This window comes from Canis lupus, chromosome 6, assembly GCF_048164855.1.
Source record: "Canis lupus baileyi chromosome 6, mCanLup2.hap1, whole genome shotgun sequence".
Classification (NCBI taxonomy): domain Eukaryota; kingdom Metazoa; phylum Chordata; class Mammalia; order Carnivora; family Canidae; genus Canis; species Canis lupus.
Genome location: NC_132843.1, coordinates 18,834,816 through 18,860,410, shown reverse-complemented (window position 1 = coordinate 18,860,410; position 25,595 = coordinate 18,834,816). Strand labels below are relative to the sequence as shown.

The 25,595-nt window shown below is 33.5% G+C and overlaps 2 protein-coding genes across 7 annotated transcripts in view; one reads left to right on the top strand and one right to left on the bottom strand.

Annotated features, from left to right (window-relative positions):
- Window positions 1-8,067, bottom strand: part of PSMA8 (proteasome 20S subunit alpha 8) — a 123,261-nt gene extending 115,194 nt beyond the window's left edge. The window contains exons 1-2 of the mRNA XM_072829098.1: window positions 7,978-8,067; window positions 6,296-6,366 (exon numbers count right to left, since the gene is read on the bottom strand). Coding sequence (XP_072685199.1) covers window positions 6,296-6,325 — 30 coding nt within the window. The 5' untranslated portion in view covers window positions 6,326-6,366; window positions 7,978-8,067. The remainder of the gene's footprint in view (window positions 1-6,295; window positions 6,367-7,977) is intronic.
- SS18 (SS18 subunit of BAF chromatin remodeling complex) overlaps window positions 1-23,768 on the top strand; it is an 80,744-nt gene extending 56,976 nt beyond the window's left edge. For 5 of the 6 annotated variants that reach the window (XM_072829090.1, XM_072829092.1, XM_072829093.1 and 2 more), the window contains 4 exons: window positions 2,349-2,441; window positions 3,154-3,276; window positions 5,967-6,100; window positions 22,004-23,768. In XM_072829090.1, the coding sequence (XP_072685191.1) occupies window positions 2,349-2,441; window positions 3,154-3,276; window positions 5,967-6,100; window positions 22,004-22,030 (377 nt within the window). In that variant the 3' untranslated portion in view covers window positions 22,031-23,768. The remainder of the gene's footprint in view (window positions 1-2,348; window positions 2,442-3,153; window positions 3,277-5,966; window positions 6,101-22,003) is intronic. The other variant, XM_072829095.1, reaches the window with a different exon arrangement.
- The last annotated feature ends 1,827 nt before the right edge of the window (window positions 23,769-25,595 follow it).

The window sequence follows — 25,595 nt, the reverse complement described above, 5'->3', positions numbered from 1 at the left end:
AACTGTGGTTTGTGTATATTATCATTCGTATCTGAAAAATTTGGAGGTTAAATTATATGATATAGCTGTGTTTAAAGTTGAGAGAATAGGAAAAGCATTTGGAAATCAGATTTTAATTATTTAGTTTAATGAGTTTTGTGGGAAGGTGGTATATGAAAAAGTTGGTCATTAAAGATATATTGCACTTGGAAGTGATGCAAGCATAAATAGGCTTTCACTATACAGTTCTTCCAGTTTTTCTGTGTGTTTGAAAATTTCATGATACTTTGTTGAGGAAAAAATAATCCAAACATATAAAACTGTGATAAATTACAGGTGGCTATTCACATTACAGTATGATTTGTTTTGTTATGAAAGGATTTGTCAAAATCTTCATTTATCCAGTAAGCTCCCTTGGTATATTTAAGGTAAACTACTTAACAGAGAAACTTGGAGAAACAAAAAATTAAAAGCTAAAGTGTTGGGACTATCCTCTCAAAGCTAATGTGAAGTAGTAAGAAGATATAATTTGGTGAATTTAAAAAATATTTTAGCCTGCCATTTTTTGTTAATGTATAAAGGATAAAGGTATATCAGTATAAAGACAGTGGTTTTTTACTGCAGAGACTCTGCCTGTATAGGCAGAGCAAACACTCATCTGTAGAATTTTGTTTATCATAAATGTTTGTTATGATAGTGGTGATATGTATGGATGTTTCTTGTTAAGAAATGATATATTTTTTTAAATCTCAGGTTTTCTTGCCCTGAATTAATTCAGAATTTTGGAGTTTTTTTTCTTTTTTCTTTCATATATAGACATTAAGATTTTTTTTAACGAAAAAATTTAGTATGTTTATAGACTATGGATATTTTAAAGAAGTGAAATCTAGTTTGTCAAATTTTATGTATTAGGAACTCTGAAAGTAAATGATTGTTTTGTTTAATTTTTAAAATACATTTTACATAATTGAGTTGAATTTGACACTGTTTTGGTCTTGAGTATTTTTCTGAAATGTAAAATGTGTATTGTTATAAATACGACCTTTCTATTCAAAATAGATGTTATTTTTGTTAGACATCAAAACTTTAAGGTTATGTAAATTATTTATTACATGAGGGGATTTAAAAATCTATCATTTTTGTATAGGTGTGTATTAATATGTTTTTCTGATATGTATGTAGAATATCCCATGTATAACAATAATTTGCTTAAATAGCCTTGAATATTTTCTTACTATCATTCAGATATTTATGCCAATAAATATATAGATTAGGAGTTGGCAAACTTTTTTCACTAAAGAGCCAGAGAGTAAATATTTTAGTTCTTTGCAGGCCATATCAACTACTGAATCCTTTCTGTAGCATGAAAACAGGTAGAGAAAATGCGAATGGGCATACCTGTGTTCCAGTAAAACTTTATTTACAAAAGCAGGGCACTGGCCATATTTATGCTGCAGGCCATAGTTTGCCAACCCTTCATGTGGCTATTTATGAGGTGGTTTGGGAACGTTGAAATCCTAGAACACTGAATATAACATTGATTCATAACTGTATTGCTCTTCTTAATTAGGCATTCTTCTAAAATTTAGATTTTAGCTAACTGAAGCATTATTTCCTGCATTTTCTTGGTGTGTAACTTTAGTTAAAAGAAGTAGACTATTGATTTTCATTAAAGTCCAGTCATAAAATTTATTGAGCCTTAAAACTTAAGGTGTACCCTGGCACTAAACACAGTATTAATTTTTTGAAGGTGTGTTTATGGTACTCTAGAAATATTTTCTAAAGGCGTCTAGAATGGCAGCATTAAGCAATATTATTCTTGCATCTGAAAATGCTTTTATAAGATACATATACGTTATGCTAGTAAATAGAATGTGAAAAATTTGTTTCAGTTTCTTTCAGGGGAAAAAAACTTATGGAGCTTTTTTATACTTTGCATTGTTTTAGCATATGCTGTGGAATTGGCGACCAGCAGAACAGGTGTTTGACAAAATATGATAATTGCTTCCTTTGTTCATTCTAATTTAATTCAAGTTATTTACATGTGAAAGGCCTAAATGCTTTCTTTCTCTTTTTTGAAAAAAATTGAAGATGAAGTTTTTTTTCCCCCCCATGTTGAGGATTATCAGTTAAGACTAAGTGTAATGTTTCTAAAACTACTGTTTTTTGCTTTTAAAAAATTTGCACGTTATATCTCAATATGAAAACAATCACATTGGTAAATATTTGGCTAATGCATTTGAAATTATTTTTTATGTATTTCCATTTCTTTTTCTTTTTTTCAATTTTATCTGAAAGTTTAAATATATTTAGGGTTTTCACTCAGTGGCCATTAACGTTTCTTCCTGTCTCTTGTCGAATTGATGTAGGTCATAATGATTACGGTTATCAGCAACCGTCGTATCCTGAACAAGGCTACGATAGGCCTTATGAGGATTCCTCACAACATTACTACGAAGGAGGTATCTATATACCTTCACACACATACACATATATATCCCCTTCTACAGGAATGCAAATTTTGCATAAGACAACTTCTACCCATGCAAAGCTCTCGTAGAATACTAGTTGCTGGCTGTCTTGAAAGTTACAGGGAGCCCAGAACAACCAAAATAATTTCCTTACAAATATTTAAAATGTATAACCATGACTTGCCATTTCTAACAACAATAAAAAGACTAAAACATTTAAAAATAATTTTTTCCTCAGTGGAAATTTTCTATTTGAACATAAATCCATCAATCCAATTTTTTTTTCTTGTGTGTGTTTACATATGTATAATTTTACATATAAGTATAGTGCCTTTAGGAAACAGCTTGCTGATCTTGTGTAGCTAGTGTGTGCTCTTGTAGCTGTCTTTAATTTTGTCTTTTTTATTTTATTTAGCATAGTCATGATCTTATGACTGTGATGTTCCAGTAAATGTAATGCTCGTATGGCAGAGACGCTGAAAATGCTGCAGTTCAACCTTGCAAAATTGGCTTTAACTGCAGTTTGTTTGGCCGAAATCCTTCTGTTTGGTTTGAGTTTTTTCTTTGTTTTGTTAACTTTCAAAAAATCAATATGGCATTTCATTTTGTTCTTGTGTTGTTGGCTATGCATCTTAGAGTAAAAAAGTTAATTAAGCGAACTTCTCAGTTGTTTTTTTTTTTCTCTTCTCCAATTATCCTGTAGGAAATTCACAATATGGCCAACAGCAAGATGCCTATCAAGGACCACCTCCCCAACAGGGATATCCACCCCAGCAGCAGCAGTACCCAGGGCAGCAGGGCTATCCAGGACAACAGCAGGGCTATGGTAATAGCTTTTTGCAGTTTATTTTTGTCACAAAAAATGTGATGATTGAAGCAAATATTGAAGCAAATATTTAATGTTTATTTTTCTAAGAATTCTTATTTTTGAAAATTCACAATTTTAGCTCAGTCTGTTACTGGAATATTTATTTTAAAGTGTTTTGCTCAGATAAACTAGTAATCCATTTAAAAAGAAACAAACTAGAGATGGTTCATTGACCAAAGGTAAGGTATGTAGTCATTTAAAATGAGTTCTTAAATGAATTCTTAAACCTCTTTGGTATTCATGACCACCCAGTAGCTTTGTATGTGCTTAGAAAACTGATGAATTGGTTGATTATTAACCGTATCTACATAATCCACTTAGCAAATTTATTTCTAATGACTGTTACTATGAAAAATAGCATTGATTTTTAGAGTACAAATGAGATTTATTTGGAATGCATAAAAAAATGTTTTTGTCATTCTTTGGTTAAATAGTAATATACACATACATAGAGATATATATTTACAGAGTTTGGGGAAATGTAGCCATATTTTCTTATTGTAGACTCACTATAAGATCTAGTGGCTGGATATCTTGCTTTAAATAACTTTATTAGATAGGGAGTGGGGAATGATAAAGACCTGATATCTCATTCTTAAATATTAAGCTACTGTCACTACTTTATATATAGGAAAATATGTTTCTAATGTTAGAGACATCTTCTCTTGCTAGCATGGTCTCTTTTTTACATCAGTAATGTCTTATTATTTTTAGTCATTACTTTAAGCTCTGTGATTAGTATGGGCGCCTCTAGCCACCCGTCATTGCAAATCTAAGAACCAGGATCAGCTCAAGTTCTCTTGTGCCTTCAATATATGCATTGAAATTTAGTCATGTATTGGGAGCCAGGCATTCTCCCCCAAACTGATAATTGTGGTTCCCTGATTTGAGATAGGACTTTAGAAATATTCAGTGGATTTCTTGTTTTTACAAGAGGACTTTCTTGCTCTTTTCAAATGGCAATTTTCATTTCATGACCATTGAATATCTGTATTTTGAATAAGTAGAGTATTTGGTTTTATTGTATTTACATGAAAATAAATGCAATGTGGTTTAATCAAGTAAATTCATTGATTTAAGACATTATTTTTGGGCAGCTCCTGTGGCGCAGCGGTTTAGCACCGCCTGCAGCCCAGGGCGTGATCCTGGAGACCCTGGATCGAGTCCCACGTCGGGCTCCCTGCATGGAGCCTGCTTCTCCCTCTGCCTGTGTCTCTGCCTTTCTCTCTCTCTGTGTGTGTGTGTGTGTGTGTGTGTGTGTGTGTGTGTGTGTGTCTTTGAATGAATAAATAAAATCTTTAAAAAAAAAAAGACATTATTTTCAGTGGGAAGAGAGAGTAGATGAAATTGAATATTTTTTGGTTCAAGTAGTTATGCTATTTTGTTAGACATTGGGAATCCCAAAGAAGTTCCCATTTTACTTATTCATAGGCTTCATTTGTCTTACTTTCTTCTAGTAGAAATTTAGAGTTTAATAATGCCTGTATAGTAATTAAATAAATAATAGACTGATGGAATTTATTTACACTTGAAAGTTTATTCTCTTTTGACACTTTCCTCTGCCATCTGTTTTTTTTTTTTTTTTAATGGCAGATTTTGAATAGCTGTGATAGAAAAAATTTAAGTGTCAAAGCTTTTCAGCTTATGCTTTGTAAAGCATTCTTTACAATAGGCAGTAGTGGAATTTATGAAAGAGACATATTTGTTTGGCAAGCCAGATTAGTCCCTTGCCATCTCTGGAGTTGGAAATCATTCATTTTTATGGGTTAAGTATTAAAGGTGATTGGTACATAGAGTGTAACTTTTGAATCAGGTTTTTTCGCATGCAACCTGTGGCTTTTCAAGTCTTCTTTAGTTTTGGTTTGAAAATATTGTGATAGTAAGTTTATCAGTGCAGAGCATAAAGCCTTCTTTTGATAATTGCAAATACAAGTCTAGAATTTATATGGAAAATTATTCTTTGTGATCCTTTGGTGATTTCAAGTGTAAATCTAGAGTCCTACAGCTATAAATATCATTGGTTCCCAAACTTTATTCAGAAATTATTTCAACAGGGATCCCTGGGTGGCGCAGCGGTTTGGCGCCTGCCTTTGGCCCAGGGCGCGATCCTGGAGACCCGGGATCGAATCCCACATCGGGCTTCCGATGCATGGAGCCTGCTTCTCTCTCTGTGTCTCTGCCCCTCTCTCTCTCTCTCTGTGACTATCATGAATAAATAAATAAAATCTTAAAAAAAAAAAAAAAGAAATTATTTCAACATATTTCTGCTTCTTGCTTTTTCTTTTACCTATTACTCATACTGGTTGGCTTTCTAGTAGAAGTATAGATAAATTTTCTTAATACCATGGAATTAACCTACTGTACAACTCCTGAGTCTCTTTTACTCATTAAAAAAAAATTTTTTTTTGATGGCTAACACATAGCTCACTAGTTACACTGAATCAAAACACCTTGTACATGGTGGTATCCTTACAGTATTTTCACTCTTACAACCTTTGGAATTTATTTCAAAAAGTAATTGAGAAGATCAAGATACCAAACTATCCTTTTTTTTAATATAAGAACATAATAACATCTAGTTCTAAACCGTTCTGAGAGTTCAAGTTCTGTTTTTATCTGGGCTTTTATTTGTGTTAATTATTTTGCAGGCCCTTCGCAGGGTGGTCCAGGTCCTCAGTATCCTAACTACCCACAAGGACAAGGTCAGCAATACGGGGGTTATAGACCAACACAGCCTGGACCACCACAGCCGCCACAGCAGAGGCCTTACGGATATGACCAGGTAAGTTATTTGGCCAGTGATTGCCCCATTGTTTGTTCACTCATTAGGTTGTTTTCACTTGAAGGCTCATTTTTCCCTCCTCCTGTTCATAGTATATGAAAGTTAACAAAAAAAAAAAAAATTACTTTTAAGTCTTTTTCATAAAATGCTAGCACAGTTAATGATAGTTACTATAACATGTAAAACATACCTTACCTCTAGGCACCAGCATTCATTCATATTCATCCATATTCTCTTTCTCTCTGGTCTTTACCCAGGCATACTTCCTGTAGGTATTACAAACATCATCTCTTTTTTAAAGCCCCTAATTTCTCCTATCTACCTCATGTTTATTGCTGACAACTGTGCATTGACCTGTGGAGATGGGGAGTCTGTGCTCTTCGTAGCTCTCCTCTCCTCTTCACTTCAGCAGATCCACTACACCACCTCCACATCACTGAGATCCTTTCTCTTCCAATTCGTAATTACCTCCTGTCTCTGATGCCTCCTTTTGTACACATATCCATTCTCTAAAAATAATAATCTTTATCTCCTGTTATCTTTCCTTATACTTTCTCATATATGTAGAGATGTATCTCATTCTAAGGTGACTATACTCTCTTAAACCTAGTATTTATTTAAGTTCCTTCTTTTTATCAGTAGACTTTTCAGACTTAATAATCTGTGCCACAGTCATTGTTTTGTGAATCTTGTTATTATAAATATTCTAAATTCTAATGAAAATTGTTATTAAGTCGGCAGTTTCTTTAGATTGATTTTGGGATTGTCTAATGACTTTCTAGTGAGGATAATCTGGTCTGCTCCCTACTCAAGCTACCCAAAACAGGTTGATTTTTTTTGTAAGTTATGTTTCCAGCATTAATGTAGATTATCTGGTTTGAGGAAAGGAAGGAAGGAAGGGAGGGAGGGAGGGAGGGGAAGGGGAGGGAAAGGAAAGGAAAGGAAAGGAGGAAGGAAAGAGAAAGAAAGAGAAAGAAGAAAGAAAGAAAGAAAAGAAAGAAAGAAAGAAAGAAAGAAAGGAGAAAAGAAAAGAAAAAGAAAAAGAAAAGAAAAGAAAAGAAAAGAAAAGAAAAGAAAAGAAAAGAAAAAGAAAGACTTATAAGCCATGTTAGAGGACTTGGACTTCATCCAGACATCATTTGGAGCCTATAAAGGGTTTTAAATGATGTATGTAAAGTATTAGCTATGCCTGGCACTTGGTAAACTATGTGTTATTATGTACTATATATGATAGACATATGTTATGGTACCTCTTTTATTATAATTATTCCACCCCCTGAACTTCTTAGGAATTTGGGATGGTACTGTTTTAAAGACCTATGATGTTTGGATAGATGCCAGCCACATCTCCTTCCCCACTAGAAAAGGCTATGAGGAGGGGACCATCTTAGCTACTCTAGGGTTAGTAGTCTGCCCACAGTTATCATAGATTTCACCTTACCTGTATCCTCCAACCCAAAGGCTTATTGGTCTTTTCATTTTAGGGAAAGTAGTTCACCTCTTCAAGGTAGTGAAGGGAATAGAATACTAATACTGATTCTTATATCCAATAATAATATAATTATAGTGTTGATTTAGGCAGATGACTCTTGTGGCAATATGCAGGATGAATTAAAAGAGGGGGTAATTGGGAGAGAAATCCATGCTGGAGGCTGTTGTTTCTCCATCATTTTTTTCTATCTTAGTAAACAGCATCTTGATTCTTTCAGTTCCTCAGTCTAAAAACCTGGAGTCCTTTTGGCTCCTCTCTTTTTTGCAAATCAATCGTCTTGTCAACCAGCAAGTCTCATCACTTCTTTCTTCAAAATATATCTATATCTAGCCATTTTTTTACAATTCCTGCTCTTACCCAAGTCAAAGTTATAACGGTCACTCACCTGGACTTACTGTAGTATCTTCCCTTCTGGTCTTCCTACTTTCATCCTAGCTCCACTATAGGATATGCTCCACATAGGACCCAGAATAATCTTTTAAAAACATTAATCAGATGTTTTTAAAGCCACTGCTCAAAGCACTGTGGGTCTTAAAAAAGACTTCAGTCTTAAGGTGAAGTCCAGACCTTATAATGACCTACAAAGCCCTCCATGACTCGTGCCACCCCTGCAGCTGTCCTACCACCTCATCTCTGCATTTATAGCTCCCTTCATTCAGTTTGCTTCAGTCAAATTGGCTTGCTTGCTGTTCCCATACACATCGAGCATATTTCTACCTCAGAACCTTTATATTTGCTGTACCCTTTACTGCCAAAACTCTTCCCCAATACTTTGGCTTCTTCACTTTCTTCAAATCTCTGATCTGTCACCGTGTCATATCAAGGAGTCCTTCACGGTCTACCTATCTAAAATAGTAACATCTGTGGGGTGCCTGGGTGGCTCAGTGGGTTGAGCATCTGACTTGATTTTGGCTCATGATCTCAAGGTTGTGAAATTGAGCCCTGTATTGGGGTCGTCGTCTTCTCCTCCTCCCTCCTGCCCTTCCCCCAGCTTGTACCCTCTCTCTAAAATCAATCAATCTTGAAAAATAGTAACGTCCTCCATTGCCTTGCTTTATAGTAGCTCCCCCTTACCCACAAAGGATACTTTCCAGTACCTTCAGTAGATGCCTAAAAGCACAGGTAGTACTGAACTCAGTATATACTCTGTTTTTCCTATGCATATCTATGATAAAGTTTAACTTATAAATTAAAATATAAGTTTATAAAATTAATTTATAACTTTATAAGAGATTAACAGAATAATAAAAGAACAATTATACAATATACTACAATAAAAGTTACACGAATGTGGTCTTTCAATGTCTTACTGTACTGTACTCACTTTTCTTATGATGATGTGGGCTGACAAAATGCTTGCGTGATGAGGTGTGAAGTGAGGGGAATGACATAAGCATTGTGATGTAGTGTTAGGCTGCTAGTGACCTAGTGACCTTCTGAGGATGTGTTAGGAGGATCTTCTGCTACTGGACCACAGTTGACTATGGATTGAAACTGAAACTTTAGAATGTAAACCATGGATTGGGGAGGGGGCGGGGGGACTACTGTATTTCTTCATCCTTCTGTATTGAAACAACTTCATTTTTTAAAAAATATTTATTTGAGAGAGCACGCAGGGGGAGAGGGGAAAGGAGAGGGAAAAGTGGACTCCAAGTTGAGCAGGAAGCCTGATGCGAGACTTGATCCCAGGACCCCAGGACAATGAGCTGAAGGTAGATGCCCAACCGACAGAACCACCCAGGGGCCCACCCAATCAACTTTATTGAAGTATTATTGACATGCCATAAAATACACATATTAAAAGTGTACAGTTTGATATTTTTTGATGGGTCAGTCTTTTCAATTTTACCCTATTCTAAGGCATGTGTAGTGATAGCTCATTGTGCTTTTCATTTTCATGTCCCAAAGGACTAGTGATAATAACTTGTCATGTGCTTATTTTCATCTATGTATCTTTTCTGAAATGTCTGTTCAAATCTTTTATTTTAAAATTCAGTTATTTTCTTACTATTGAGTATTGAGAGGTCTTTCTATATTTTTACATACAAGTCCTTTATCAGGTATATAATGTGCAAATATTTTTCTTCACTCTGGATTTTCATTCTTTCAGTATTGTCTTTTGAAGAGAGGAACTTTAAAATTTTTATGTAGTCCAATTTGTCAAGTTTTTCTTTTATATATCATGCTTTTGATGTTATGTGTAGGAAATCTTTACCTAATCCAGAGTCACAAAGATTTTCTCTTAATGCTTTTCTTTTAGAAGCCTTATATTTTTAGACTTTATATTTAAGTCTATAACCCATTTTGAGTTAATTTTTGTAGGAAGCACAAATTGAAGTTTGCATTTTTGTTTTCAAATGGGTAACTAATTTTCTGAGCACCATTTGTTGAAAAGACTATCCTTTCTCTACTGAATTGTCATTGAATCTTTGCTGTAAATCATAAATATGTCTATTTATGGACTATCTATATATCAGTCTTTATGTCAGTACCCTGTTGTCTTTATTACCATAGTTTTATAGTAAGTTTTGAAATTAGGTATTGTTAGTTTTCCAGCTTTGTTCTTTTTCAAAGTTGTTTTAGGTTTTTGGAATTTCCATATAGATTTTAAAATCAGCTTGTTAATTTCTACAAAAAGCCTACTGATATTTTGATGTCTTAAAATAAGATTAAGATTTAAGATTGTCTTAAATGTATAGATTTGGAGACAATTGTATCCTAACATGTCAGTGAATATTCCATCCAATGATCATGGCATATGTCCCTTTAAACTTTTTTTTCAATAGTGTTACATAGTTTTCAGCATACAGATCTTAGATTTTTGTCAGATTTATCTCTAGGTATTTTATATTTTTGATACTATTGTAAATTTTTTAAAATTTCAATTTATAGTAGTTAATTGCTGGTTATATAAAAGTATAATTTATCTTTATTAATATTTTATCAAAACTGTAACATTAACTCATTACTTTTATTAGTTTTTTTGGTAGATTCCTTCAGAATTTCCACATAGCAGTCATGTTGCCTATGGATAAAGACTATTTTTTCCTTTATAATCTGAATGCTCTTCCACTGTCCCCCTTAATCTATCCCTGCCTTAAAACCTCTGATATCATGTTGAATAGAAATAGTTGAACATCTTTTGTCTAAATCCTCATCTTAGGGGGCTAACAATGAGGCTTTCAGCCTTACATAAGGTGTGTAGGGTTTGTGTAGCTGTCCTTTATCAGGTAGAAATTATTGCCTGTATTCCTACTTCACTGAGAATTTTTATCTCAGTGTTAATTGTTATCTCAGAAATTTTATCTCAGTGTTCAACATCTCAGAATGAATGTTGAAATTTGCAAAGTGAATTTTCCTTATCTTTTGAAGGAATCATGGTTTTCCTTTTTTAATTTAGTATGTTAAATAATATTATTTGATATTCAAGGTTTTTTTGATATTCAAGTTTTAAATTAATCTTGGATAGTTAGGATATACTTCACTTGGTCATGATGTATTATTATCCTTTTAATATGTTGTTGGAATTGATCAGCTAAAATTTTAAGAATTTTTGCATCTATACATATGAGGGATATTGAACTCTAGTTTTCTTTTAATGTCTTTATCTGGTTTTGTTATCAAAATAGCATGAGTTTCAGGACATCTGGGTGGCTCAGCAGTTGAGCATCTGCCTTTGGCTCAGGGCGTGATCCCAGAGTTCTGGGATCAAGTCCCACATCAGGCTCTCTGCATGGAGCCTGCTTCTCCCTCTTCCTATGTCTCTGCCTCTCTCTGTGTGTCCCTCATGAATAAATAAATAAAATCTTTAAAAAAAAAACAAAACAGCATGAGTTTCATAAAGTGAGTTGAAAGGACAACTCCCCTTTTCAGGTTTCTTGAATGATTTTTGTAAAATTGGTGTTATTCTTTCTGAAATGTTTGGTACAATTCACTGGTGAAGCCGTTTAGGCCTGGATTTTCTTTGCAGGATGGTTTTTAATTAAATTTTTTTTTCTTTATTAGACATAAGAGTATTCAGGTTATACATTTCTTTTGAGGAGATATTTATACTTGTTAAGGAATTTGTCCATTTTATTTGTTCTGTCGAATGATTTCTTTTTTATCCTTTTGTATCTCTAGTATCAGTAAAGATATTTCTTTCATTTCTGTTACTGGTAATATGTATCCTCTCTCCTTTTTCTTTCCCCTAAATAATCTGGCTGCCAGTTTTTATGTACTTCATTGATCTTCTCAGAGAGCTAGCTTTTGGTTTTATAGATTCTCCTCCCTGCCCCCCCACCAGTTTGTTTTTATTGCCTTGATTTCTGCCCTCTATTTTTTTTTTTTTAGATTTTATTTATTTATTTATTTATTTATTTATTTATTTATTTAAGAATAAGCAAGAGAGAGAGACCACAAAGAAGAAAAGGGAGGGGGAGAAGCAGACTTCCCATTGAGCAGAGAACCATTATGGGGCTTGATCCCATGACCTGAGCCAAAGACATCTTAACTGAGCCTCCCAGGCACCCCTCTGCCTTCTTCTTTATTATTTCTTGTCTCCTCCTTGTTTTGGGTTTTATTTGCTCTTTTTTTCCAATTTCCTAAGGTAATAGCTGAATTCCCATTGATTTAAGAACTGCCCGCCTGATATAGGTGTTCATTGCTGTAAATTTTCCCCTAAGTACTTCTTAAGCTATCACCCACAAATTTTTATATGTTGTGTTTTTCTTTTCAGTCAGTTGAGATATTTTCTGATTTTGCTTTTGATTTCTTCTTTGATCCAAGTGTTATTTAGAAGTGTATAATTTAGTTTTCAAGTATTTGGAGATTTTCCAGATATTTTTCTGTAATTGATTCTCATTTAATGCCATCATCATTATTCCATCAGCATTAATGTGACTTGAATTCTTCAACTTTTTTTGAGACTTAATTCATGGCCTATGGTCTGGTCTATGAGGTTGTTCTATAAATGTTAGATCAAATTGATTGGTAAGTCTATATCTTAGCCGATTTTCTTTCTACTTTATTTCTATTGAGAAAAACATATTAAATCGTTGGCTATAATTCTGTCTGTATCTTAATGCTAACTTTTAAGGTTTATATATTTTTAGAATTTTTATGTCTTGATTAATTTAGTCCTTTATTATGAAATAACTTTATCCATGATAATATTTGTTCTGAAATCTTTTTGATATTAATGTAGCCAACCAACTTTCTTTGGATTATTGATAGAATTATATATTTTTTTTATCCTTTTTTGAAAAGATTTTATTTTTAAGTAATCTCTGCATCGAACATGGGGCTCGAATTTGCAACCCTCATGCCATGTCCTACCTCATCCAGCCAGGCACCCATATCCTTTTATTTTTAACATATTTGTGTTTTTATATTTAAGTTCTGTTTCATGAAGGCAGCATTTGTCAAGTCTTGCTTTTTTTTTTATCCAATCTGACAGTGATAACATTTTTTATGATTATTAGATTTGGCTGAATTTATCATCTTGTTTTTTTTTTTTTTCCTTATTTTGTTCTTCCCTTTTTCTTCTTTTTCTGTCCTTGGATTTTTTTTTCTTGCTTTAAAAAAGACTTTTTATTGATGTAATTCATGTACTATTTAATTAACTCATCATTTTGTAGTGTAGCATTCAATGGGATTTTTTTTTTTTTTTTAGTTGTATATTCATTTCTCTCTAAACCCCAGCCCTAGGAAACAGTTTACTTTTGATCTGTATAGATTTTCTTATTCTGGATATTTGAGATAAATGGAGTCATACAATATGTGGTGTTTTGTGATTGGCTGTTTTCACTTATTGTAATATTTTCAAGGTTCACCCATCTTGTAGCATATTTTAGGTGCTGTTATACCACTTTATGTATAAAGCCTTTCAATAGTTTACTTTTATTTCTTTTTTCTCAACCTTTGTGTTATTGTTATAAATTTTACTTGTACATGTGTTATAAACTCTGTAGCATATGGAATTTATTTTGTTTTTAAAAAGCAATTATCCTTTAAAGATATATAAGAAAAAATCTTATATATTTATTTAAGTAGTTACTACTTCTGGTGCTCTTGATTCCTGTGATAGAGGCATAGTTCCATCTGGCATCATTTTCCTTTGCATGAAGGAAAAGATACTGTTTTAACATTTATTGTAATGCAGGTCTTCAGTTTATGTATGTTCAAGAAAGTGTTTATTTCTCTTCCATTATTGAGAAATATTTATTCTGGGTATAGAATTCTAGGTTTACAGGTTTTTTAAAAATTTTCTTTCAGCACTTTAAAAAATGTGGCTCCACTGTCTTCTTGCTTACATTATTTCCAAGGAGGCATCTGCTGTTGTTATTCTCTTTCTTTTCTGGTGGTTGGTATTTGTTTTTTGGGGGGCTGTTTTTAATTATTATTTTTTTAAAGATCTTATTTTTTTATGAGAGACACAGAGAGGCAGAGACACAGCAGAAGGAGAAGCAGGCTCCCTAGGGGGAGCCTCATGCAGGACTCAATCCCAGGACACCAGGATCATGACCTGAACCAAAGGCCGATGCTCAACTACGGAGCCACCCTAGTGCCCTTGGCTGTTTTTTAAAATTTTTCCCTTTATGAAATTATTTGACTTTTTTATGCTTTGGGTTCATATATCTTCTTGCAATTTGTAGCTTTATGGTTTTCATCAGATTTGGAAAAATTCTGACCAAGTATTTTTTTTTTTTCTTTTACCCTTATATCCCTTTCTGTCCTCTCCAATTACATCATTAGTTGACTTCAATTAAATGTCTATTTGCTTAAACTTGCACCATAGTTCACTGATCCTCTAATTTTTTTGAATAGTTTCTATTGCTTTATCTTAAAGTTCACTAATGTTTTTTTGTTCATTTCATTCCCAGGTTTTCATCTCTTGAATTTCAATTTGAGTCTTTTTTTCTAGAATTTCATTTTGGGTCCTTTTTTATGTCTTCCATATTTCTACCTAAAGTTTTGAACATCTGAATTATAAGTATGATAATTGTTTTAATATTCTTTTCTGATAATTCTTAATATCTAGGTCAGTTTTTTGATCTACTGGGCTTTTTTCAAACCCTTTTATTATGGGTTATTTTTCTCATTCTTTGTATGCATGATAATGTTTGATTGTATACCAGAAGTTGTGAATATCACTTTTTACTTTGTTGGATGTTGGATACTACTACTACTACTGCTACTACTACTACTACTACTACTACTACTACTACTACTTCTTCTTCTTCTTCTGTGGGGGGGATGCATAATATTCTTTTTTTTTTTTCATAATATTCTTAAAAATAGTTTTGAGCTTTGTTTTGGGATGCAGTTAAGTAATTTAGACATATGTTGACCTTATGGGAATTGTTTTCAGGGCTTTTTAGGCAGCACCAAAGCAGTGTGTAGTCCTTGGCTAAGTATTTCTGCTACTGAGATAAAACCTTTTCAAGTACTTGACCTAATGTCCTTGAATTGTGAAGTTTTCCACAATTTTCTGGCTGGTGGGAATAAGTACTATTTCTGTTTCTTTATGAGCACCGAATATTGTTTCCTCTAATTCTTTTGGTTGTTTTCTCCTTGGACGGGTATTTTCCTTGCATGGATTTGCATGTCAGTACTACACTGAATACTCAAGAGAGTTCTTCTTCAGATCTGGACAGTTCCCTCCCTCTGTGCATTTCTTTCCTCTCTGGTACTCTATCCTATGACCTAGAACTCCTGCTTTCTCTCCAGACTCTAAGCTTTATGTCTTTAACTCAGATTCAGCCTTCATTCCACTCCACACTGCAGTGTAAATTCAGGAATATATATAAGCAGAGAGCTCACCTCATTTGGTTCTAATTTCTCAGATTGCTGTTCTTTGTTACCTTGTGTCTTGAATGTGATTATGTCATATGTTTTGAGTGGTTTGGGGGTAAACCCATCTTAACTGGAAACGTTTTAATTTTTTAAAAATAGACTTGTTTTAAGCAGTTTTAGGTTCACAACAAAATGGAACACAAAGTACAGAGTTTTCTTTTTTCTTTTTTTTTTTTAAAGATTTTATTTATTTATTCATGAGAGACAGAGAGCGGGGTGGGGGGGCAGAGACACAGGCAGAGGGAGAAGCAGGCTCCATGCAGGGAGCTCGACATGGGACTTGATCCTGGCTCTCCAGGATCACACCATGGGCTGAAGGCGGTGCTAAACCGCTGAGCCACACGGACTGCTCTACAGAGAATTTTCTATAAGTCCTTCCCCTACATATGTAAAACCTCTCCTGCTTTCAGCATCCCACACCAGAGTGATCCATTTGTTATAATCAGTGAACATACATTGAGAGATCATTATCACCCCTATTCCATAGGGTTCACTCTTGATGTTGTACCTTCTATGGGTTTTGACAAACTTATAATGACATGTATACCACCCCCCATTATAGTATCATATGGAATAGTTTCATTGCCCTAAAAATCTTCTGTGCTCCCCTTATTTATCTCTCTCTCTTCCCTAACCCTTGGCAACCAGCGATCTTTTTACTGTCTTCATAATTTTGCCTTTTCCAGAATGTCATATACTTGGAATCCTGTACTATGTATAGTCTTTTCATTCACTGGCATTTCACTTAGTAACATGCATTTAAGGTCTTCTTGTGGCTTGATAGCATATTTCCCTTTAGTGCTGAATAATATTCCGTTGTCTGGATGTACTGCAGTCTGTTTATCCATTCATTTATTGAAAGACATCTTGGTTGCTTTCAAAATGTGGCGATTATGAATAAACTGCTATAACTTCCATGTGCAGGTTTTTGTGTGGGCATAAATTTTCAACTCATTTGGATAAATACCAAGGAGCACGCTTGCTGGATTATATGGTAAGAGTCTGTTTAGTTCTGTGAGAAACTGCCAAACTGTCTTCCATAGAGGCTGGACTGTTTTGCATTCTCAGTAGCAATCTGTCATTCTACATCCTTACTGGCATTTGGAGGTGTTAGTATTTAGGATCTTGGCAATTCTAGAAGGTATGTAGTGGTATCTCATTGTTTTTATTTGCACTTTCCTAATGACATAATGTGGGCATCTTTTCATACATTTATTTGCCATCTTTAGTGAGGTGTCAGTTCAGATCTTGACCCATTTTTTTAATTGGGTTGTTTGTTTCTTATTGTTGAGTTTAAGAGTTTTTTTTTTTTTAATATATTTTGGATAATAGTCTTTATCAGATGTGTCTTTTGGAAATATTGTATTGTCTTCATGGCTTGCTTTCTCATGCCTTTGACATTGTCTTCTGCAGAGTAAAAATTTTACTTTTAATGAAGTCCATCTCATCAATTATTTCTTTCACGGATTATTCCTTTGGTGTTGTATCTAAAAAGTCATTACCAAACTCAGAGTCACCTAGGTTTTCTTCTAGGAGTTTTACTCTTGTGTTTTTGACATTTAGGTCTGTGATCCAGCTTGAGTTAATTCTTGTGAAGATTTGAAGACCTATGTCTTGATTCATTTTTTTGCATGTGGTTGTCTAGTTGTTCTAGCACCATTTATTGAAAAGACTCTTTGCTCCATTGTATTACCTTTGCTTATTTGTCAAAGATCAGTTTACTGTATTTATGTGGGTTTATTTCTGGGTTCTCTTTAATGTTCCATTGATTTATTTTTCTGTTCTTTCACCAGTACCACACTGTCTTGATTGCTGTAACTTTATAGTGAATTTTGAAGTCGGAACTATAAGTCCTCTGGCTTTGTTCTTCAATATTTGTGGCTATTCTGAGTCTTCTACCTCTCTCTGTAAGCTTTAAATTCACTTGTCAATAACCACAAACACCTTATTGGGGTTTTGATTGGGATTGTGTTGAATCTTTAGATTCAAGCAAGGAAGAATTGACATTATAACAAAATTTATTTTTCTATCCATGAACATGGAACACTTCTCCATTTATTTAGTTTTTAAAATTTTTTTTCTTCAGCTTTTTAGTTTATCTTGTGTTCATCTTATATATACGGTATTAGATTTATACCTAATTTCATTTTTGAGGTACTAATGTAAATAGTATTGTTTTTAATGTCAAATTCCACTTGTTCATTGCTGGCATATAAATGATTGACTTTTGTATGTTAACCTTGTATCCTGTAACTTTGCTTATTAGTTTCAGATTTTGTTGTTGTTATTGTTGAATCTTTGGGGTTTTCTACCTAGATGGATCATGTCATCTGCATACCTTTATTTATTTTTCTTATTGCATAAGCTAGAAATTCTGGTACAGTGTTGTAAGGGCTGGTGAAAGGGGACATCCTTGCCTCGTTCCTCATTTTAGTGGGGGAAGTTTCATTAATTATGTTAGATGCCTAAATTTGTCAGTGTAGCGTGTATCTCCATGTGACAGATTATGTATTGTTTATTGTCAGATTCTCTTCCTCTAGAATGTTAGTCCTTTAAAGAGATCATCGTGTCTATTTATTATCACTGTTGAGCTTCCATTGCCTAGCAGAACTTATCAATTAGCAGTAAATACTGATAAATAAAGTATAAATAAGTGAATAATTAAGGCCTTTACTTCCTAATTTGAATGGTGATCATAAGATAAGAATACAGAAAGAAATTCCCAAAAATTATTGTGACAATAATTTTAAGACTTTAATATGATTAGATGACTAGAAGAAAGAAATTTAAAGATGATTGGTATTGCTCAGGTTTCTAGCTTAGGGACTCTTCATTCAACACACCTCTATTTAGACAATATCATTTGCTCACATGGTTTCAGTTTACCATGCTGTTGACCCCCAGATCTCTATTTAGTCTGACTCCTTTGCTTTTCTTTTTTTTTTTTTTTTTTAGATTTTATTTATTTATTCTTAGAGACCGAGAGAGAGAGAAAGAGAGAGAGAGAGAGAGGCAGAGGGAGAAGCAGGCTCCATGCAGGGAGCCTGATGCCGGATCTCCAGGATCACACCCCAGGCCGCAGGCGGTGCCAAACCGCTGCGCCACCAGGGCTGCCCTGACTCTTGCTTTTCAAAATCAGATACCTACTGGACATCTCCACTGAGATATATCATAAATATATCAATTCAGCATAACCAAAACAAACTCAGAATTTTTCTACCCAAACTTACTCCTTCTTTCTGTATTCTCTATCAAAGAAGAGAAGTACTATCATCAAGCTAGAATGCCAAGTGCCACATTTGGTATCTAAGACTTTCTCCTTCTCTCCATCTAATACATGACAGAATTTTGTTAACCCTCCTTCCTAAATTCTTAAATCCATCCAATTCTCTGTAACCACTGCCTTATCTTAGTTAAGACCATCAACATCATGGCAGGTTGCTTCCATTCTGTTTTCTTGCTTTCTTTTCTCATTCATTCTTTATACCTTAGTCAGAGGAATTTTGTAGTTAAAAAAAGAAAAATTTGAAGAAGCAGATATAGAAAATCTGAAGTTTAGAGAGTTGGAGTGATTTGTCCAAGATGACAGAGCCAAGAAGTGGTGGAGCTGGGTGGCAAATTCTGAGTGACTATAGCCTGTAATGACTGACTAGAACTCACTTTCTCAAGCTATTTCCAGTAATGTCAATGAGTACTTGAGTTGTTTGTAGAGCATTCTCACATTTTTCATCTCTAATAACTTTTTGAGGTGGAGATTGTAATGACTTATACTTGTCAGATGAGAAAATTGAGAAGGGGAAGATAGGTAACTTTCTCAAGGATAAGCTGCTGTTAAGTGGTGGAGTCAATGCTAGAAATTGGTTTCTGACTCCCAAACTCATACCTTTAATCCTGGAATTCGCTAATGTTTGCAGATATATAGTATACTTTTTTGGGCTTGATTGTGATTTGATTTGGTCCCAGCACTGTGATCAAGTGTGGTTCAACTTACTCGAATTCTCAGTGCTTCAATTTCTTCATCTATAAAGTGGAGATAATATTTACTGTATAGGTTATAGATGGACGCAAAGCATTTATTAGTGTCTGACACTAATAAAGTGTTATTGAGATATAGTAAGAGTTTGCTATTATTAATACTAGCCAGACTTCTTAATTTCTGTTACTTCAGGCTCTTTGTTACCAAGTAATGAATAGCTTTCCGCATTACTGTATATTCCTTTTTTACTCTATTTCCCTAAGCATTATATACCTGTGTTTCCAACATGCCTTTGCTTTAGCTATTCCTTTATTTGAAGTGCCTCATTTTCTTTTCTCTGCTATTTAAAGTTTTCTTAAGGTTTCCACATTCTCTGAAATATTTTTCTAATTATTTTAGCTGTGTTAATCTTTTCATTCGTGAACTCTTAGAGAATTTCTGTAATTGTACTTGATTTATTTCTGAGTTTTACTTTCCCTGTTTTTCAAGTTTATTATGGTGATGAGCATGTAACATTTGCTCAGTAAATGTTTATAACTGCTTGATTATAGTATTTGGCACACATTATTCAAGAAGTTTTATGTGTCAGTATCAGGCACCCATCAGTACTTGGGCCATGAAGATAGGTAAGACCTAGTCCCTACCCTCATTACTCTCAAGTAGTTCATAATATAGTTGATAAATTATAGCTTATATTTATGTAGCACAGCAGTTCTTAACCTCTCTTCTGCTTTCACATCATTCATAATATGTGCAAGTCACTTTTATCATTAATATCTCATTAGACACATTCACTAGGGGAGCATTTCCCTCCGGCATTGAGGTTTCCTTACTTTTAATATTTAAAAAATTTTAAAAGCCCTTCCTCATGTCCTCTCTTATTTAAGTGTCCTAACAAACAGATGAGGTAGGAATTAATGTAGCTATAAATGGAAAGAAAATTGAGATCTGTAGACAGGGATGTTACATTCCTACCCTTAGTGAAGAAACTTAGTCTCAAAGAGCTTTTTTAGACTCAGATGGAAAGTTAACAATAGAGTTGGGACTTAGATTACCTAAATACTGAAGTTGAGATTAGCAATTGAATAAGAAGCACCTGGTGCTAAGTATTTATTGACTTATATTTCTTATTTTAAACTTTGGAAAAAAAAAATAAATAAACTTTGTATTATAGGAATCTTTACACAATTACAAAAAAAGAGAGTATGATGGATCTCCATATACCTAGCAACCAATTTTAACAATTATCAGCATTTTGCTAATGCTATTTTATATATATATATACACACACACACACACACACACAAAGCTACATTTCTTGAGTATTTTAAAGCAAATTCTACATTTGATATTCTACCTATAAATATTTTCAAGATGAGCCCTGACTTTAAATTTTATTGAATATAGCTATGAAAAGTACATTAATATTTTTAAAATACCTTAATTCTCTTCATGGTGCATTATTCCATTAGAAATATAGTGGTGTTCAACAGATTTTTCAAATACATCTATATCTGTGGAAATATAAAGTTTTAGGTTGCTATTTCTTAAAGTATAGAAGTAATTCAATTCTAGAATACTTTATTGATATAAAATTATGTGACTTGGAGGGGGAAATTTAGCTAAAGGAGACAATTAGCTGATTATGTGTTTCCTATGAGTACTATTTTTAGAAAATAGGTGCTTTTAGGAGCATCTCTTTTAAACACATTTAAGAAATTTTTGTTAAAATATATGTATTTTCTAGTAGGTTTCTCTTTTCTTCTACCATTCTTTTTCTTTTTTCAGATTCTTTTCTTTTTCTTTTTTATTCCTTCTCTTCTCCAAAATCTAACCCTAACAGCAGTATACTAGACATTATTTACCTCCCTTGTAGAATTCTGCTACTTCATTTATCACCTCTTTTTATCTGTACTCTTTGTCTCCTCTGTCCTGTCAGCCTACAGGCCTTCAAATCTACCTTATTAAAAGCCACAAAAACAAAACAAACTTCCCTTGATTTTATGTACCAGCTGCCTGTCTGATTGCTTTTACTGACACTTTGTTGGCCTCAGGGAAAAGCCGAGCTTCTTAGTATGGATAGAAGGTTCTTTTCCCTTTATCTCCTAGGTATCTTTCCATCCTTGCTACTTATTCCAAATACTATTGATGTTAATTCAGAATAGCAATTGTAATAAACTAAACAGTCACAAAATTGTTATATTAGCACTGTAATTAATACACAATACATATCATACCAGGATTTAGAACCAGAACTCATTCATTCTTGCTCAGTTCAGTTCAATAAAATTCACCAAACATTTAAATTTCTCCTGTGAAAATAAATAAATAAATAGGTAAGTAAGTAAGTAAGTTTCTACTGTGTGACAGGTGCTGTTTTAGATTTAAAGACTCTGAAATCCACTTGCAATTGAATGTGACATCAGAAGCAATTACAGAAATGCCATGTACCTAAATATATAACAGTTTCTGTTATCAATGAAGTCAACTTTTGTAGTATGACAATGTTAAGATTTATTTGTAATTTTCTCTGCCAAATGATTATGGTCAAACTATGGTCAAATCGTTATCTAATTGTATTTTTAAATTTATCTTTTAGGGACAGTATGGAAATTACCAGCAGTGAAGAAGTACTTACATTCCAATAGCCAGTATCTATTAGCAGCCATATTGTCACCTCAGCACTGTGGACACCTCTGTGTGAAGAGATCCTTCCATTCCATCTAGTTTTTGGAAAAACTTTGTGGATAAGTGGCTGTTTCATCAGTAAGCAGCCTTTGTGGCTTAGTTGTAAAGGCTTTAGTAGCTAAAAAATACTCTTGATTTCACATTTCTACTCTAGATGGCAACATTGGACAGAAAATACAATGACATAACCAATTTGCAATGATTTGGGAACTGTGTTTCAAATGGACTGTTACAGACTGAAAGGTGTGAACAGCTTTGTATGTTTATGAAGGTTAAGGGAATTTAATACTTTTCCACAGATTCTTTTGTAAGGGGAAGAGGGAAATGTACACTTTTTACAGCAGCAATATTTTGTATATTATGTTTATTTCATGTGGTGAATATGCAAGGCGGTACACTACGCATTGGACAGAATCAGAAATCCTCTGTTAATGTGGATTGGAGTTTGGTGGATGCTTGATTGTGTTGGTCTCAAAATGGTGTACTATAGAAGATAAAGGTGAGGGAGAAGACAAAGCACACCATATGTCCACTATTATGTTCTTTAGAGGAAATTCAGATCCCTTTTATCTATTAGATAATCAAGGGCACTGTGATAGTTTTGAGTAAAAAGACATTTTTTAAAAGCTTTCCAGTTTTGTGGATTAAAACCTTTTTATAAAGATCATTTATAATACAGTTTTAAAATGTGAGGCAATAAGAATGACTTCATGTGGGATCTGAAAAATCTTGGTAGCAGTTTCATATAAATGAAGTGGTAATTCTTCTAAAATAGCAATAACTGAAAATGGAAATGTTAATTTTACTTTAAGTAATCAGGGAACTTAGAAATATCAAAGCATTTTTTAAATGGTATCAAGAAGAGTCAACATTGATCCAGTAATTTTATTTTTTAACATTAGAAGGATAATTGGTTTATATAATAGAATAGTTCAGGAGACTTTACAAATCTTTATTTCAGCTTTCTTCACTGGAAATAATGCCATTTATAAAGGGACACTTTTAAGTTTTTCCCTTTTTATGTTGGTTAATATAACAAATGTTTAGGAAAATGCTTATTGATGAGGTTTATTCTGATCTGTATTAAAAGCATATAGAGGTTGCATTCTAGATCACTTTATTAGTGTGGCGTATTTAATCATATTCAAGACTGTCCGGTGCCTGATTATTTTAGCTAAATTCAGGGATATTGCATTGGGCAGGAAATCATGCATTGAGAAGTTTATAACCACAATTATTTAAGCATAATCTGAAAACATCTAGCCTAAAGGTAAGTTGTTATTTTCATCACAGTTGCCTATGCCCAGGGAATAAGATGTATTCTTTATAATTGAATTGTTTTTTCCCCACTTCTAACTGGAAACAAAGCAGAAGGGGTGCCATAAATTTGAATAAGCAAAATGTACTGTTTCAACATACTGTAATCAAAAGGAGGAATTTTAATATGTTTCTGTGTGTGTATGAGAGAGAGTATGTGTGTTTTAAGGTCTGAATAGAGTTTTTTTCAACTTGGTCAGTAGAAAATGGACATCAAATTTGAACAGATAAAGCATGGACAGCCTTATTGTGATTGAAAATGCTTATAGGTTCTGTGCCAATTTTCCACCACTGTGTACTTTGTTGCTATTTAAAACTGTATCAACTCTAACGGAAGAATAAATTATTTGTGATTTTAATTTTCTCATTTGTTTCTTTAAATTAGATCTCTTTGACTCTCTTGTTTTGTCTGGAGACTTTGCTGTGGGTTTTTTATATAAGTTAGTCTGGTGTAAGCAGACTATATTTGTATTCTAGGACTTTATCAAAATTCTCTTGCCATGCCCAAGTTAATTAGAATTAACTGTTCAGTAATCAGCATGTTGTGTGGGCTGTTTGTTATAGAATTCTTTTCTGAAAATGAAGTCCATGAGGCTATAATCAAGATGACTGAATTAGATAAATGAGTTGAGGAGACAAAATTGTACTGAACCCAACCTGGTGTAGATATGTTATCTCATTTGAAATAAGCTCAACTGACATTAAGAAATAATTTGTCTTGCCAACCCATCTTCTGTTGTCTTATTCTCCTTTTAATGGAAACTAAAATTGCAATTTTAATAAGCAGAATTTCCTCCAGGACTTTCTTTCTAGAGACTAGTGCATTTGCAAGGTTTAATTGTTTTATAACAGTCCTATTTCGTAAAAGTTTTTAATTGGTGGTGACAAAAATTACCTTACTCCTTTGATACCTAGTAGGAAGACTAGCTGTACCAGGAGCTTTTTTCCAAATCTGACATTCCCATATAGACTAAATTCCCCAAAACTGAAGTTCTTATTTTATCAAAATGTATTACAATGAATAAATATCATGCCATCATATAAAATTCCAGAAGCAAAACATTACTAAAAAAGAGTGTGGTGATTATTGATCAACATTTTTGAATACTTAACTAGTTCAGTTGTTTAAGAAATATGTTAGCATTATTCTATAGACTTGTGGTGGCACATTGCTTTTGGTATGTTTCTGTTTTTATTTTTTTTAGTGGAATATTCAAACAGATGCCCAAGTAGAGAGGATGTTCTAATCAGCCCCATGGTCCATTAACCTAACTTAGATAACTGGTTCACTTAGGAAGCCATGGCTAATCTTGTGTTGTCTATATACCAACCCACAAATGGAAGCAAACACTACATCCTTGAAATATTTCGTTAAGTACCTCTAAATAAGTACAGTTGACTACGTGGGTTTGAACTGCATGGGTCCACTTATATGCGGATATTTTTTCAATGAATACAGTGCCATGCTATAAATCTATTTTCTTCTTTATGATTTTCTTACTAACGTTTTCTTTTCTCTAGCTTACTTTATTGTAAGAATACAGAATATAATACATATACAAAATATAATCAGCTGTTTATGGTATTGGTAACAGTAGGCTATTAAGTTTTTGATGAGTAAAAAGTTACACGTAGATTTTTGACTATGTTAGGGACTTCGTGCCCCTAACTCCTTTGTTGTTCAAGGGTCAACTGTACTCTTTAAAAAACACTTTGGGGGCAGCCTGGGTGGCTCAGCGGTTTAGTGCCACCTGCAGCCCAGGGTGTGATCCTGGAGACCCTCCCTGCATGGAGCCTGCTTCTCCCTCTGCCTTGTGTCTCTGTCTCTCTCTCTTTCTCTGTCTCTCATGAATAAATAAAATCTTTAAAAAAAAAAAAAAAAACTTTAGTACCAGCACTCTTCCTGCTCTTGAAATTTTGTAATTTCACTATTAGTGATTAGAAACCAAAATTTGTATGAATAAATTACCACTTTTTTTTCACTTAAAAAATCATTCTTGAATAATTAAGACCATTGCAAAAATAGATTGCACAAAAAGTGAACATGCTCCATAATTTCATCTCTTAAAGGTAACAGTTGTTAAAAGGTTTGATGCATTTCTTTCAACTTGATTTTACACATATAAGCCAACATCTATTACTGTTTTTGTCTCTTTGAACAAAAATGGAATCAGATACAAGTCATA